The 18,041-nt window shown below is 44.3% G+C and overlaps 1 protein-coding gene across 1 annotated transcript; it reads left to right on the top strand.

The window, feature by feature from the left end:
* Positions 1-449: 449 nt before the first annotated feature.
* CFAP161 (cilia and flagella associated protein 161) lies at positions 450-11,947 on the top strand (the record flags this gene model as incomplete). The annotated part of the gene is made up of 7 exons (XM_082850781.1): positions 450-518; positions 1,357-1,446; positions 1,968-2,200; positions 3,431-3,515; positions 8,096-8,254; positions 11,234-11,307; positions 11,716-11,947. The coding sequence occupies 7 exons, from the start codon at positions 450-452 to the stop codon at positions 11,945-11,947; spliced, it is 942 nt and encodes a 313-aa protein (XP_082706907.1).
* Positions 11,948-18,041: the final 6,094 nt, after the last annotated feature.

The raw sequence follows: 18,041 nt of genomic DNA, 5'->3' as shown, positions 1-18,041 counted from the left end.
TGCTTGCTGATAATAAAAGTAGGCTGCAAGCAAGCTATGCTTTCATTTCAAAGCTCCTCTTTGCTGCCCCCCAAAGCAAGGGATACTCTACTTAAAAGCAATTTTCGTTTAGATTCTAAAAGAAAAAAAAAGTTAAAAATTTCTCTCTAGCGGGCATTTAGGACAGTGAGGTCTGTAGGCTCGAGTTTTTTCTCTTGCCTGCTTTGCAATTAAACTCGAGAAAAACCTAAGAGGGGAAGTGAGGCGCAGGGTGGGGGGGCGGAGGTGGGGCGGTGACAGCCCCTGGGATGGGGCCCGCACCAGAGCCCAGCGCAACCCGTGTGTCGTCACTTATTGGCTAGCAGGGTCCCGGACCTTGGCCAATCGCAGGGGGCCGGGTCGTCATGGCGACGGGGAGGCCAACACAGGCGCTGTTCCCCGGAAGCTTGTTTGTGGGAGAGCAGGGGACGATGGCTCAGAACCTGTACGGTCCAGGAGTCCGGATGGGCAACTGGAACGAGGACGTCTACCTGGAGGAGGTACGGAGGCAGTGGCCGGGCACGGCCCGCCCACTGCCCGGGGACTCACCCGCCTGGCCTAAGTTCGGGCCCCTACTTAAGAGCATCCCAAGCCTCCTTTCGCACCCAGCACACACCCAATGTCCCTAAAATCCCAGCTCCCTCTGAACGCCCTAAGAATCTCACTGGCTGACCCGCAGGTCTCACGCCCTTCTACTCTTTACGCGCGTCTCTTGGCCTCCCAAACTCTCAAGGCTCCTGCCTGTGTCTCTCCCTTAGTCTAGAGCCCCACGAAATTCCCTGTGTTCCGCAGAGACTTACAGTCTCCGAAGCTGCGGTCCAGGTGAGCAGGTAGACTGTAAGCAGAAATACTGCCCCCATCCCCCACCTTGTCCCACATCCCCTCCTGAGTGTCCCCGTAGCATCCCTTTTACTGACCTCATACTCATTGCCCTGAATTGTCCTATGGCGGTCTTAACAAGACCCTGGGCCATCCTTTTATGGAACTAGTTGGGTGGGGAGACACTTTCGGTGTCCATCATCATACAACTCGCAGAGACCTCAGTAGGAGGGGATATATGACCTCCAAATGTTACTCATCATTGTCACTGGTTGGAGTAATTATAGGTGATGTTTCTTTTTTGTGTCTTTCTCATTTTTCTAAACATTCCACAATGAAATAAAAAATAAAGTAATGCTAAAAAAAGTCCCCCATTCCCATCATGCTCGCATTTCTTTTTACGTTCTCAAAGTTTGCTTTCACAGCTTGTCGTGCTTTGGACCTAAAAGCTCTCAGTATCTCTATTATTCAGGACTATTGCTGACCCTTTGGGTTTCATTCATTTTTCTCTTTAACCAGGAGCTCATGAAAGACTTCTTAGCAAAGAAGGACAAGGGACAACTTCTCATACAGAGAAACAGAAGACTGAAAGAGAATCTTCTGAGACCGGTAATTTTAAATTCAAGCGTTGTTTTCAAAGGTCTGTCAAATTAAATGTGAGAATATGTTAAGCAAGCAGAAATTCCATAAGTGAGTTGTCATTTGGAAAATACCAATTCTTCCCTTTAGATAACCACAACGTTTAAAATTCCCTAAGATCTTAGAAACATGAGAAGTTTGCTGTTAATTTTGTTCACCTGCATTTTCCAAATTAAGAAATGAGTAGATTGATACATGCACGCCTAAAATGCCCTTTAGTTGGTGCTCAGGAAGGTTTCTAGGAATGTTGAATAAATTAATAATGGAATCAACCCATGAAATTTTTCATCAGCTTTATTTTACTTCGTTTGGGATTATCAGGGGCGTTGATTTGGTACACTGGGACAGATTGGTGGCAGGAAAAGGAAGAAGAAAGATTTCAGGAAATTCAAGTCAATCCCTTCTTAAAATAGGGTACATCTGCAGTGGCCTCGGCGCTGGCTGTGAAGGAATCGCGTGGTTTATCTGAAAAACTCCCATTTAAATTGTAGATGCAGCTTTCGATATCTGAAGACGGATACATTCGCTATGGCGACAAAGTGATGCTCGTGAACCCTGACCACCCTGAGACAGAGGCTGATCTGTTTCTGGGCGGGGACCTGAGCTTGTGTATGACTCCAGATGAAATTAAAGCCCATCTGAGGGACGCATTAGAGGTGCCCTGTGGCCTGAGCGCAGCTCAAACCAAGATCCCGGTTGGCAGAAACACTTTCACTGTTTTGTGGTAAAGATACCTTAATTTTAGGCTCATTTTCATCAGAAATATCTGTTTTCACTTGCAGTTTAAGGATGCCCTGGGCTTAGAGCAGTGCTGATTGGAGGCAAAGGTTATGTGAATATTCTCTGTGATTCTCATCTTGCTTTCGTATCTTGAGAATGGCCCCTTGACAATCCTGTTACCTTAAACATCAGGATAATGGGTAATTTGATTTCAGTTCACATCAGGATAATGGATAATTTGAATTCAATTCAAAATGCTTAATTCAAAAGTATTGCATCCAGGGAATTAAATTCAGACTCTGCCCAGAAGCCAAGTGGGTTTTCCTAATAACATTTCATGAGGCTTTGAGCTCATTTGAGTGCTTTCATTGTTTTTAATGCTACTCTGTTATTTCTACATCAGAAATATATAGTTAAATGCAAGGTAGCAGTCCATGGGGATTTGCTGTTTTAAAATTAATTGTCCACTAAGAATGTACTTGAAATTTTGGAATTGAGCATTTAAATCCTTAGAGAATAGATACATAATTACAATTAAAAGTCATTGCTTTCAGTTTGTTACTAAACTATGATAGCAAGTTTATATGACAGGGATATAACTAGTCCTTTAAGTCTTTAGAGTTTTTGAATACACATAATTTATGTTAAAACAGCTAAAAATTGATCACAGTTTCTGTTTCCTGGACGATTAAGAGGGAAGAGTGTATTAAATGTCTACAGATTTGTTACCTTGCTTCTCTCTAAAGTTGTCAGTGTATGGGGATGTCATATATAGAATAGGGAACATAGTCAGTAATATCATAATAATTTTAAATGGCAACAGATGGTAAGTAGATTTATTGTGATCATCTCCTAACGTGTATAAATATCAAATCATGATGTATACACTTAAAACTAAATATAACATTATATATCAATTGTACTTCAATTAAAAAAAGATGTCAGTGGACTTGGACCAATTCATTAGCGTAGGACAGTATGACTTTCTCAGTCCACCCTAGGCTCACAAAGTGGGAACACTGTGTGTTCCGAGTGTGTTGGAAGACAGTGAGTAAGGTGCTAGCAAGACTTGGAGGCCAAAAGAAAAGACCTTTTGGTAAGTGACTTATTTCAGTTATGGTACATGAATAGACATTACTAAGAAAATTATAAACCAAAGTGCATACACAAAAAATAGAGCTGGAGAATGATCCTAATACGGAGAATTTACATTATATTAATTCTCCACTGACAGTGCAGCTGGAGAGGTCATTGGTCAGTTCCTTAGATACGGGCAGAACTTTCGCCTCGGGATAGCAGGAGGATTTGCAGACAGAATGGTAAGTCGTAATACTGCACGTCTACTTTGCACCAGTCATTTTTGTTTCCATGTGGGCTAATGGCTACTTACTGAAGTGGACAGAGAACTCTATGGGCATGGGCTCCATCTCTGGCCTCATTATGGTGTCAGCCTGCAGCTTTTCCAAGGCATTCTGGGGCCAATTCTTTCCTTCTAACCTCACGAATTACAAAAATACATCCTTAAAAGCTAAAGAGTAAGGGGGAAAAAAAACCTCTTTGCAATGCAGCTGGTAAAAAGCAAAAATTGATACCACCTCCACTTGTAAGTTAAATGATCAGATTATGTAATATTCTGACAGCTGTTTAATGTCACCAATGCTAACACATTTGCATAAATCGGGGAGCACAAGTCTTTGATCTTTACCTCTACCTTGGGAATCAGGCAGTGTAATAGAACCAGATACATATGGATTTGAATTCCAGCTGAGATGCACACCTAAGGGCTGGGACTTTGGGTAAGTTATTTAACCTTTTTGAGTCTTTCTATAAAATGGAGATTATTTACTTACTACGTGTTTAAGAGCTTCACATATGTTAACTCATGTATTCCCCCCAACAAGTCTTTAAAGTAGGGACTGTTTTACCCCCGTTTTACTGATGGGGAAACCGAGGCACAGCCAGTTAAGTGACTTCGCTCCAAGTCACTTGGCTACTAAGGGGAGAGCTGGTATCATATATAACATTTTTCACTGAATCAAAGATTCCGTTATTGTATGATGTGGCATCGTCATCACCAGCAGCATCTTTATTATTTTCATACTACCAAGAAATCAATGCTGGCAGGTAAATTCTGACACGCCATGGACGGTAAGCTGCAGCCTGATTTTAAATGTGAAAATTAGAGGAAATACCCAGTTGTTGAAAGAGGAAGTCAATCATCACTCTCTCATCCAGAGAGTAGCCCTACTAACATCTTAGCTTATTTTATAAAGGGAAAATCTTAAAATATAGGGAAAATTACAAGCATTACAACCTTTAGATATTATTTTTCTTCTTTTCTTTTTCTCTCTTTCTTTTTATTTACCTTCTTTTCCCACCCCTCCCTTCCATCTCTGCTCTCCTTCTCTTTCCCTCAAATCATCTGTTCTTTGCCTGTTTGTTGACTTGGGCTTAAATATCTGCTCTTCCACAGATTATAAAAGTTTGCCACGTTTGTTGCTAGTATTTCCTCTCATTTTTTAACTTGGCTTTTAAATTGTAGTTGTTCTCATCTATTTTTAAGTAAAATCTATCAGTGCTTTTCTCTGTAATTCCTTCCATTGCTCAGAGCCTTTGAAGTCTGCTCCAAAGATATGATAAAAAGAATAACTTGTATTAATTTTTAGATGTCTAAACTTGAACTATTGCTTAAGTTTATTCTTTCATCCACTTGGGATTTATTTTGATAGAGGCCTTGAGGTGAACATCTAAATTTCCCCCAAATGACTAGTCAGTCATATCTGTGTTATTTCTTGAATAATTATTCCTTTCTTCACTGCTACATGCTGCACGCATTAAATTATTATACGTGCCTTTCTATTTGGATCCTTTGAACTGGAGTTGTTTATTTTTATTCCAGGTCACTCTGATGACTTGTAGGACTAGTTCTTTATCATTACACTTCTTTGTCTGAATTATGTTAGGAATTAATCTTTCAGTCAAATGTAGTAATAATCTTTTTAAGTGCCTCTGCCCCTGTGGGGGGGGAAATCACTTGGTATTTTGATTGGCATTGTAAAATTAAGCAAGCTCACATTTTTAGTAGCTTTACAATATTTGTCCTTCTGAGATGTCTCTCTGTTTCTTCAATTATTCTTTTCTATCTCTCCGTAAAGTTTTGTGCTTTCCTTCACATGGATCTGACACTGATCTCGTCAAGGTTATTCCTTGGTATCTTCTATTTTGGAAGCTATTGAAGGTAGGTCCTTTTGACAGTTGCAGCAAAAATCGAAGATAGACATTGATTTTTATACTCACCTTGGATGAAATCACTTACTCTTATGAATTCAGGTTGATTCTCTTAGGACTTCCAGGTAGACAGTCAGCTCATCTTCAAATGATGACAATTTTTTCTCTTCTCAAATTCTTATACCTCTTATTTCTGTTTCTTGTCTTTGAATTAGCAAGCTCTTTCAGGGTATTTATGAAAATCCTGTTGATGGTGGCCTTGTAGAGGCCTGATTTTTGTTCCTGATTTTCTTATTGTTTTTCTTTATATGAACGAGGCAACGTTTGTGGTTGAGATAGACATTATTTTCTGTTTGGTCTGAATGGCATTGTCATCTGCCCCATCAGCCGGGCCAAAGCCGCAGTGTATCTTGCACCCATCTTCCTTTCCCACCCACATCCAGCTCCAGCTATTGTCAGGTCCCATGGCTCTTCCTTCACAGTGCAGTTCGGCCCATCTTTGCACTCCCAGTGCCGGTACCTCAGTCCACGCCCCCATAGCTTTGTCCCTTTAGTCTATCCTGACGTCATCTCATACTGGCAGCGTGCTGTCAGGTCAATCCTTTAAAAGCTCAGCTTTGCTCACCTTGCACCTCCATTGAAAAGTCAGTAGCGGTGCCCCCATTGCCCTCTGCATGAAGTGCTGCTGTTCACTGTGGCATTTGAAGCCCGCTGTAATATGTCCCTACCCTGCCTGTCCACGCTCATCCTCTCGGGCTCCCTGATACCACATCACCTCCTTCTCGGAGTCTTTCCTGAGCCCCTGGGAGAGCATGTGTTCCCATCTCTCCCCTCCTGTAGCTCTTTGCATCCCTGCTGGACGCCATACCTTACAGATGTTTCCAATTTCTATGCTTAGTCATCCCTCCTGTTAGCTGGAAAGCTTCTTGAGGGCAGTACCTCATGTCTGCCTTCCCCAGAGCGCTTCATGACATAGCTTTGTATAGAAAAGGTGTTTAATGAAAACCGATCAAGATATGCAGTAACAACCTCCAGGTGCAGGGCGAAGGCGAATCAGTAAACGGCTAACGAGGAACTAACATTATGGACCTTTCAGCAAGATGGGGTGCTCCTTGGTGAAGTTATAGGCAACCAGAGAGCTGACATAAGTTCCAAGTGTGGACGTCAATTCCAGAGGGGCCGAGGCCCCCTTGGAGGCTCACGTATGAATATCAGCTGTGCTGGTATTGGTTTTAAGAGCACTTCACTTCACGCAATAAGTTTCATGCAACATTATTTATAATGAATAAAATATTGCTCCAGGCCTGATGTCCTGAAAAAGAGGAGGAGTCAGAATGGGAGAAAATATTTGCAAACGAAGCAACAGACAAAGGATTAATCTCCAAAATATACAAGCAGCTCGTACAGCTCAATATCAAAAAAACAAACAACCCAATCCAAAAATGGGCAGAAGACCTAAATAGACATTTCTCCAAAGAAGATATACAGATTGCCAACAAACACATGAAAAGACGCTCAACATCACTAATCATTAGAGAAATGCAAATCAAAACTACAATGAGGTATCACCTCACACTGGTCAGAATGGCCATCATCACAAAGTCTACAAACAATAAATGCTGGAGAGGGTGTGGAGAAAAGGGAACACTCCTGCACTGTTGGTGGGAATGTAAATTGGTATAGCCACTATGGAGAACAGTATGGAGGTTCCTTAAAAAACTGAAAGTAGGACTACCATACGACCCAGCAATCCCACTACTGGGCATAAACCCTGAGAAAACCATAATTCAAAAAGAGTCATGTACCACAATGTTCATTGCAGCTCTATTTACAATAGCCAGGACATGGAAGCAACCTAAGTGTCCATCGACAGATGAATGGATAAAGAAGATGTGGCACATATATACAATGGAATATTACTCAGCCATAAAAAGGAACGAAATTGAATTATTTGTAGTGAGGTGGATGGACCTAGAGTCTGTCATACAGAGTGAAGTAAGTCAGAAAGAGAAAAACAAATACTGTATGCTAACACATATATATGGAATCTAAAAAAAAAAAAAAAGGTTCTGAAGAATGTAGGGGCAGGACAGGAATAAAGACGAAGACATAGAGAATGGACTTGAGGACATGGGGAGGGGGAAGGGGAAGCTGGGACGAAGTGAGAGAGTGGCATGGACATATATACACTACCAAATGTAAAAGAGATAGCTAGTGGGAAGCAGCCGCATAGCACAGGGAGATCAGCTCAGTGTTTTGTGACCACCTAGAGGGGTGGGGTAGGGAGGGTGGGAGGAAGGGAGATGCAAGAGGGAGGAGATATGGGGATATATGTATACGTATAGCTGATTCACTTTGTTATACAGCAGAAACTAACACACCAGTGTAAAGCAATTATACTCCAATAAAGATGTTAAAAAGAAAAAAGAGGAGGAGTGCATGAGGTGGAGAGGGAGGCTGGGTTTGGTATTCCAAGGAAGGGAAAGCAGTGGCCGGTGATGTGAGGGCGGGTGGTCTCAGCCTCTGAGATGGCCTTTCTGAGGGAGAGGAAAGTTGAATGTTCTTGTACAATCCATAAGAACAGGGTTTTTGAAAACTGCTTTTGAACACACTGGCCGTCCAGCCTCTCGGGTAGTTGTGAGGTAGTCCATCTGCTTGCTGTCGTTTTCAGTTCTATTTATCAAGTGACCACAGGACCCTCATGAAGTCGTCTAAGAGGTCTTGGCTCCAGGAGGTGTACCTGACGGATGAGGACTCCTACCTGAACTGCTGGCAGGCGGCCTTCCCTGACCCCCAGCTACGCCTGGAATATGAAGGCTTCCCCGTCCTGGTGAGCGCAGCCTGGGGAAGGCAGACGTGTGCGTGGCTGCTGTGAAGTGGGTGCGATTTACTCCTGTGTGTGAAGTGGAGGCTTGTCAGGGCTCCGACGCCTTATACGCCTCACACATTTTCACTCTCTCTTTTTCATTTCTTCCTTTTTTTAAAAAATATTTATTTATTTGTTTTTATTAAAAAATTTTTAAAAAACCCTTTTTTCGGCTGCACCGTGCAGCATGCAGGATCTTAGCTCCCTGACCAGGGATCGAACCTGTGCCACCTGCAGGGGAAGAGCAGAGTCTTAACCCTGGACCGCCAGGAAGTCCCTCTTTTTCATTTCTAACTCAAGTGTGGGAGGCACCGTTTTGCCCTGTGGCAGCATCCTGCCTTGGTGTTTCTCGACTCTGGTGGCGCACAGAACCACTGCCGCGAGACTGTAAGGATGATGACACCGCTTTCTTTCAGGCCTCTGTTAAGTCCTCATTTCTAAAGAGACTGGCTAATCTGGGGGAAGTGAAGGACAGGGTGGGGCCGACACACAGGTGAGCACGTTGCTGGACATTTTCTCAGGAGCCTGGGCCCTGCGGACAGGAGCACAGTTCTGGATGGGAAGGCAGGTCTGGTGGGCACAGAGCTGTTTTGAGGACCAGAGGCCATGCTCCTTGCTTGGGAGACATCCAGCAGACGGAGACGAAGGAGTCGTTGGAGGTTATTGGGAGAGTTACTGGATTTGCAGCCAGGAAGGACTTAAAGAGCTGGCCATCCGGGAAGGGCCCCCCAGTTGCCAGGCACTCTGAATCCGCCTGACGCAGTAGGCGTCTCCCGAGCTCTGTAGGCGGACCCAGGTTTGCAAGAGTCTTTCTCCCAGCACGGAGAATATACACGTGGTCCACAATGATGCATGCTTGACAGATTTCCTCTCTTCCACTCGTCTTTTCCAAGCTTTGCTCTCCTTGGAATTGCCTCTCATTCCCATGATTTAAACTGTCAGTATCTCAGCTTCATTGTCTGTAAAATGGGGATAGATGATGATGCCTAACTTACGAGGTTTTGTGAGGATGAAGCGGTTAGTCCATTTACAGTGCTTATTAGAAAAGTGCCTGGTCCAGACAGCACTCCCAAGCATTCATTGTTGTTAATTTAACGGTGGTTGTTCTATTGTTGCTGTCATTAGGTTAGAGAGGTTGGGGAGTTCAGGCACCAGGAGCTCATTTCTCTGTTGCTAACTCAGTGCACAACCCGAGGCAGGTCTCTGAGCCACATTCAGACACATCTGCAGAATGGGACATTTCATACCTGTCCAGCTGCTGTCCACATGTCAATACCCTCCAGTCAGAGACCATCAGGAGCACCTGGGGTTGCACGAGTCGGCTTCATTCCTTGTTGCGGTGATGGAGAACGCGCACCACGGAAAACCGTGGGGCGTCTCAGTAAGAGGCTGGTATACATGGTCCAAAAGGATACATGCACCCCAGTGTTCATAGCAGCACTGTTTACAATAGCCAAGACATGAAAGCAACCTAAATGTCCATGGACAGAGGAGCGGATAAAGAAGATGTGGTACATATAATACAATGGAATAGTACTCAGCCATAGAAAAGAATGAATTAATGCCATTTGCAGCAACATGGATGGGCCTAGAGACTCTCATACTGAGTGAAGTAAGTCAGACAGAGGAAGAAATACGATATCGCTTATATGCGGAATCTGAAAAGAAATGATACAAATGAACAGACTTAGAGAACGAATTTACGGTTACCAGGGGTAAGGGTGGGAGGAAGGGATAGTTAGGGAGTTTGGGATTGACACGCACACTCTGCTATCTTTTAAATGGATAACTAACAAGGACCTACTGTATAGCACAGGGAACTCTGCTCAATATTATGTAACAACCTAAATGGGAAAAGAATTTGAAAAAGAAGAGATACATGTATATGTATAACTGAATACGTGTGTTGTACACCTGCAACTAACACAACATTGTTAATCAACTATACTCCAATATAAAATAAAAAGTTTTTAAAATAAAATAAAATAATTAGAAAGAAAGGACAAGTTACAGAATTGGGGCTGTGGTTGGGAGATTTTAGTGAGGGTCTCAGGAAGTGGGGCTTTGCCCTGGATTGGAATCTGTCAGGAAGCAGGGCTGTCTCAGTACCTCTTATCTATAGAGGGCAGGCCGGAGCGCGACCAAAGCCGTCATGAGTAAGGGAGCAGTGATCACTCCTATTCTCTAGGAGAGGAGGACATTTGGTATTTTGTGGCTTGGACAATGCACGTGTTTTTGCTGTGTTCAGACATGATCACAAAGTGGTCTTCTTTTTGTCTTGACCCATCGTGGTCACAGCGTGGCCGTGTCTGATGTGGGCACTGTGTGAAGTTGATTATATTTCACAGGAGAACACTGAGGCAGAGCCCTGGCTGCCAGGCCAGTTCCCGGATGTCAGGGGCTGCTCTTCCGCATCTCACACTGCTTTTAGCTTACCTGAGTCAGGATTTTGAAATAATATGTCTTTTATTTTCCGATTATAAACAATATGTGTTCGCTTATGGAAAGTCAGAAAAGTACAAAAACATAATATGGTGATTACCAGTAGTTCCATCTTCTAGAGAAAGCCGCTGTTATCATTTCTTTTTCCATGTATATGTTTTTTTAATTTAGTTTTAATTTAAAAAAAAATAGGGCATCAGGAATATTCTTATTTTTTCCACTTAACACCACTGACCATATTTCAAGTTGTCAAAGATCTTCTCCAATATGACTTTAAATGATTGTATAATGTTTCATCATATGTGTATCTATAATCATGTATTTATTAATCTATTATGGTTTGGCTTCTAGATTATTCTCTCTCTCTCTCTCTCTCTCTCTATATATATATATATATGTATATAAATAAATGAATATATACTATATTTCCAAATTTTTGCTTTTAGGAAACTGGAGGCCTTAATTCATAATTCAAATAACATACTCTCTTTATCTTTAAAGGCAAATGCAAAAATTCTTATCAATCACTGCCACACGAATCGGGGACTGGTGGCCCACCGGCATCTTTTCTTAAGGTATTGTATAGCAGGGTACAAGAAAATGCCATGCCAGAGGGCAGGGGCTGTGAATATAGGCAAAGAAGTTCAATTTAAAGAGGATGGCCACGCACAGAAAATGTCCTTTGATGACGAAATATCGCCACATAGAACTTTGAAGGTGTGAAAACTCCTATTAGAGCCCCTTCTATTATACAGGTCCTTCCCCACAGAGGACTTTAGCTACAATGGGATCCTATATACCTGGTCCTTGCCCAAGTAGGCTGAGTCTTGTTGGCAAACACATAGTGTTTTAGAGACCCCCCCACCCACCCTCCAAGAGCTTTATTTAGCAGTCTGTTGAATTACGTGCTTTGAGATGAACTTAACAGCTTACTGAAGGTTGTAATTCCATTTCCAACCAGTGTTAATTCTTTCTTGCCCCAGTACCTATTTTGGAAAGGAAGCAGAGGTCGCTGCACACACATATCTGGATTCACACAGAGTTGAAAAGCCAAAGAACCATTGGATGTTGGTGACTGGGAATCCCAGGAAGGACTCGTCCACCATGTTGGACCTGTCTAAACCGCCGGCGGAGGACACCCGAGTCCTGGAGCACGTGGCGGAGCCGGGGACCAGGAACGCACCTGGCGCGCATGCGTGCACTCGTCCGATGTAACTTTACAGGAAATCTATTTCGGTCATGCCTCAAGCGATTCTTAAGGAAGGCACAGAACTCTCTGAACTTTGTATTAAAACAAAGGCTGTATTCGGATTATTGAATTAACGGTGGAGGTCTAGGACACAGGAAAAAACAAGCAAACAAAAAACCTTGCCTTGGGCCACAGCGCAGAAATGGTCTTTGAAAGTGACAGATGGTATTCCTTTGTTGATGACCAAATTCTGAAGACTCAGCTTCCTTTATTTAGACCCTACAGCAGCAGCTTCTATAAGGACTGTAAAAAACTCGTTACTTTTTAAAGCTATGTCTGTGTAATGAAGCTGTCGGAACTTTGCTGAATTCTCTTTCCCCCGACTCTGTACAATATACTAAGAAATCAAAAATGGGTAGCTGTGGACTGTGGCCTTACTTTAGAGTTGAACATTTTCCCCCTTGTATTTTTGTGTCTCCTTCTAGCTTGCGGGGGTGGACTGAAGACCTCTATTTGACCTCCATTATTTTGTAATGATTTTCATATTGCAGAATCTCCTTATTTCTACTTTATCTTTGAAACCAGTACATTAGTTGTGGCATTCACGTCATCAGACAAAATACATATATATCCTTCCATGTGTTTGTCCGTCTACTCCTTCTTTGTCGAGTACAGAGCACCTATGATGTGTAAGGTGTTGTAATGGGATGAAGAGACGCCCAGCCCCGGAAGTAAAGGTGAGGGCTAAGGCTGGTTTGCTTTTAAATACCGTCGGCCCTCCGTATCTGCGGTTTCGCATCCGTGGCTTCAACCAACCGCTGAATGTGTAGTATTATGTTTATGATCTGCGGTTGGTTGAATCTGCGGCTATGGAACCCGCAGATTCGGAAGCCACATTAAGGAATTTGAGCATCCTAGGATTTTGGTATCCTCGGGGGCCCTGGAACCAATCCCCAGGGATACCGAGTGACGACTGTATACCCAGAGGCGGAAAGTAAGTCACGGGTTATGTAAATGCGTTGCAAATAGATGCGGCTTCAAGCCAATGTGGCTTGAGCCTCTTCGAGGAGACAGGCGTTTGCCCTTCACGTGCAGTAGGAGTTAGGGTGGCGGTTCCTGCCCTTGGCTGTGCACTGGATCCAGCTGGAGAACTTTAGCAATTACTGATGCCTAACACTAGCCCAGAAATTCTGAGTGAAGGGTCTGGGGTGCAGCCAGGGCAAGGAGCATTTTCAGTGGTCTTCGGCTGCCTCTGATGTACTGCCAGAGCTGGGATTCACTGCATCAGGAGAGGAGAAGGAAGCGACGGTTCCTTGGGGGCGGTCAGGAAAGGCTTTTCTGAGTGGGCATTAAATCAGAATTTCTGGGGTGGGGCTTTAAAAAATACAGATACTTGGGTCTACCTCTGGAGATTCTTATTTAATTGATTTGGGTTGGAGCCCAGGTATCAGCATTTTAAAAACACTTGCTACTTTTTAAAAAATGTGCCGCCTGGGTTGAGAACCGCTGACTTAGCTGAGCAGAATTTGGTTTGCCTGTGTATCTCCAAAGGGTGTAACCAGAACTGGAAGTTTAAACAATCTGCAAGCGTCTAGATCAGTTCTGGTGCATTCTTGTCCTGCCATGAGGTGCCCGCGGAAAGCTTTCAGACAACATGGGGACCCACATTGCTTCCTTAAGCCATCTTTCAATGGTTCCCTGACTGAATCGCTAAAGAGCTTTTTTTTTTTTTTTTGCGGTACGTGGGCCTCTCACTGTTGTGGCCTCTCCCGTTGCGGAGCACAGGCTCCGGACGCGCAGGCTCAGTGGCCATGGCTCACGGGCCCAGCCGCTCCGCGGCACGCGGGATCTCCCCGGACCGGGGCACGAACTCGTGTCCCCCGCATCGGCAGGCGGACTCTCAACCACTGCGCCACCAGGGAAGCCCTCGCTAAAGAGCTTTAGTCCCCCAGGAATACTGACCAAGTTTGCAAGCATATAGTTAGTGACAACTACGGTGTGACTTCCACCTGACTGATGGCAACTGTAAGGCCCAGTCATTTTAATTCAAAGATGTTAAAATATGAAAAAGAAATCCCTGTATATCTTAGAATAGGTGAAAGGCAATAACTAGAAAGTTAGTGCTATTGAACTGAGCGAACACTCTCACCTGTATATTACGTTGTGTGATCACATCAGAGCTTCTGCCTTGGGTCTGCTGAGTGCATTCAAAATTATTGAGGAGTTTTTACACTCATTTCCTTATTCTCACTATTTTCTGGGCTTAGATTGGATATTGTTCATTGCCATAACCCCATTTCTTGAGGAATATCTGTTGACTGAATGAATGAATCCGTATCCTTTGCAGAGGTGACAATAGGCTTGTAGAAGTTAAGCGATTTGCTCAAGGTCACATAGCTCATAATAGCAGAATTGGGCAGGACCAAGTCAGATCTTCTAGACCTTCTTCTAAACCAAAGTTTTCTAACCGCACACTCTCAGTTTTGGGGGGTCCAGATAATTCTTTGCTGTGGGGGACTGTCCTGCACCTTATAAGAGGGTTGGCAGCATCCCTGGCCTCTACCTACTAGATGACAGTAACATACCTCCACTTGAGACAACTAAAAATGTCTCTTGTTGCTAAATATTCCCTGGGGAAAAAAAAATATGCCATTTGAGTACCACTGTCCCTTGGTCTTCTAGATCTTCTTTGTTTGCCATCGACAGAGGATGCTGTAGGGGGTTTTTCCTTTCTATTTTTTTAAATAGAGGTTAGAATATACGGTGTCTAGGTAACTTCCAGGTTTACTAATAATCTGCTTCTGGCATCTGACCTGAGCTTTGGTGGAAACCTAGAATTTTGTGTAGGTTGGGCCTCCAGGATAAGGTTGCTATGCGGACCTATCACCTTGATACACACAGCCAAGAGTGGTATTCAAATTGTTAAACAACCTACACAGTTTTTCCTGAATATCACTGGACACCAACCTAACAAAACAAACTCCAGCCACAGGGCTGGGGTAGGGTCCTCAAGGCCCCCTGCTGGGCCAGACATTTACTCTCTAGTTTCTGAACTGCAGGGAAGTCCAAGGGTTTCCACCCCACCACGGAGTTGCCAGGGTTGCCCGGGGCATCTGAGGGACTAGGGTCAGTAGCTGTGGGAGAGGCACACAGTACCTTAGCAGTGGTCTCCGGTGTGGGATACACAAGCTGGCCCATTGAGATGTGAAAGGAAAAGTTTAGAACTTCTATGTATGTCATTATTTTACCCTGTAAACTACATTAATGTGTGTTTCCTATTGTTCAAAATGTTACTTTTTTTTTAATGCACATATAGTTTAGTAGGCATGAATAAAATTTGTAAATATGTGTGTGTGTGTGTGTGTGTGTGTGTGTGTGTGTGTGTGTGTGTGTAGTTAATGCTCAAAGCTTACCAGGAAGGGTGTACAATAACACAGTGTGGAGGCCATTCTGTGTGCTGTGTGTCGTCGTTTGCTGTACACAGTGTGCCACCGAGTCAGTGTTGCTGCGTAGCTCTGTCCCCAGTCATGGACTACAGCTTCTCCCTGCCCAACCCAAGGTTCACTTTTGCTCAGTTGCACAGATTTCTATCCATCCTCCACTGTGTGCTGGTTCTCTTACTAGGATGGTGGAGACAGCAACAAATAAGGCAAAGACCCTGCAACTGGGGGCGAAGGGAGAGGGAAGAAGAAACCACCAGTGATTATGCCCTGAGCCTTCTATGATCCCTGTGGGAGAACAAGGAGATGCTCGGGGACCAGGGAAGGCTGCCCTCGGATGACACTTGAGTGAGAAAGGACACCACAGAGAAGAGCATTCCTGGCTAGGGAGGCCCGAAGTGGGGGGGCGTTTGGAGCAGTGGTGCGAGGGGGGCACTTGGCGAGGGGCCGGTTCACAAGGGGCTGTGTGCAGAGCTGCTATTCAACAGGTCCACCCAGTAAGTCTGCACTGGCTGTTAAAATAGTGTATCCCTCTGTATTGGTTGGAAAATAGCTACTGACCCAAGTCCCCGAGACGCCTCTGGCAACCCTGCCACCTCCCTGGGGAGGACCCTTGGACTTCCCTGCAATTCAGCAACTGCAGAGTTAATGTCTGGCCCAGCAGGGGGCCTCGAGGACCCTACCCCAGCCTTGTGGCTGGAGTTTGTTTTGTTAGGTTGGTGCCCAGTGATACTCAGGAAAAACTGTGCAGGTTGTTTAATAATTTGAATACCACTCTTGGCTGCGTGTATCAAGTTACTGAATTTGCATTTTATCTGGAAGGTGGTGGTCAGCCTTCGAAAGAGTGTGAGGACGAAAGGGGCATGATTTTGCTTTAGAAAGAGTATTACGGAAGCAGCAGGGAGGTAAAGGGGTCCCCGGGGACAGATGAGCCTCTGAACTAAGGCAGTGTCAGGGGCCGTGCACAGGAGGGGATGGGTCGGAGAGAGGTCAGAGAGAGAGAGAGAGACAAACCTGGTGTATGTAAGACCAAGAGAAGACGAGGAGGTGGCAAGCAGGTTTGGAGGGCGTGCCCATCCCTGCGACTCAGGACTCAGGAGGACCAGCAGTTGTGCGGGGAAGTTGAGTGGTTGCCTGGAGACAACGTGATGTAGCCTGTTTGTCTGTGGGTCCAGCTGCAACCTTGCTACAGTGCCTTCCTCAGCATGGTGATGTCCTCTGCCAGGCTGGTTGGACCCACCAAAACCCCCGCTAAATCCTTGATAATTGGCAGCAAATAAAACTTTAAGATTGAGTAGTACCTATAACTCCCTGCCAGGGGAGCACGGAGGAGTCTGGCCAGCCTGGTGGCCAAGACTGGCCACTTCCCAGCTGCAGGGATGTCATCTCTCTGAGAATCAGTGCATCAGCTGTGAAATAGGGAGGGTACCGGCCCGTGAGGGCTGCTGGGAGAACCGGATATGTTCAGTTATGTGAAATCAGGTGCTCTGCGCGTGTAAGTGCTTCCCTGTTTCCCCTCTGCCTTTGTACGTGAGTTTAGCACATGGACATCCAAGTCAAGGAGCGAGTTTTTCTCCATCTCCACACTTGGTTCCAGCCTGGGATTGACTCCTTTTCTTTCCCACACACAGTACACCTTTGTGCATTCAATCGAATCCAACAGACCTCATGACTTTTTTATATCAGGTACTGAGCTAGACTCTGGGAAGTATAAACGTGTTCTTACCTTCAGGGCCTCAACTGGGAGATGATGCTTAAGAGACGAAGAGAGGTTATTCCTGTTAAAGAAAAAAAAAAAAGCATAACCCAAAGCCATTGACTTGGGAGAAATGCAGGATGTATCAGGAAAGCAGACGGAAGTTCACTTTGATTGGAGCCTTGAGTAAGAGACAGGAGGTAAAGCCTTTAAAAGAAAGGCCAGGAGCCTCCCTGGTGGTGCAGTGGTTAAGAACCTGCCTGCTAATGCAGGGGACATGGGTTCAAGCCCTGGTCTGGGAAGATTCCACATGCCGTGGAGCCACTAAGCCCATGTGCCACAACTACTGAGCCTGCGCTCTAGAGCCTGTGAGCCACAACTACTGAGCCTGTGTGCCACAACTACTGAAGCTCACGCACTGCAACGAAGAGTAGCCCCGGTTTGCCTCAACTAGAGAAAAAGCAACACAGCAGCAAAGACCCAATGCAACCAAAAAAAAAAAAAAAAAATTAATTAATTAAAAAAAAAAAGAAAGGCCAGAGTGTGGAAATTTGCATTTAATACAGTATGTAGTGGGGAGCCACTGCAGGTTTTGGAGCAGGGGAGAGACAGGACAAGAAAGGAAGGTTAATCTGGGAGGGACAGGTACAAGGTAAGTGAAAGGCAGAGGTCATTTCTGAATCCATAATCACAGATGATGAGACCACTAAGGCTTGAACCTAAGGAGAGCAGAGCCGATATTCTTACTGATGGGTTTTAGCAGATGAATGAATCTTTTTCTATTATCTCTTCACCAAAGGCAAAAATAGTAGGAACATTGCTTTTTCCATTAGTAAATTCGCTCAACATCTCTTGATATTATCTGGAGCTTTTCAAAAGGAAAATAGCTGCTTTATTTTTAAGAATAACCACTTAGAACCATTTATAGATTTGATAATAATTCAGTAGAAGTTCAGTTGTTATGGAAATTTAACATAAGGAGAG

The sequence above is a fragment of the Leucopleurus acutus genome (genome assembly GCF_964270905.1).
Source record: "Leucopleurus acutus genome assembly, chromosome: 1".
Classification (NCBI taxonomy): Eukaryota; Metazoa; Chordata; class Mammalia; order Artiodactyla; family Delphinidae; genus Leucopleurus; species Leucopleurus acutus.
The sequence above is the reverse complement of the archived record's forward strand: the minus strand, read 5'-3'. Positions and strand labels throughout refer to the sequence as shown.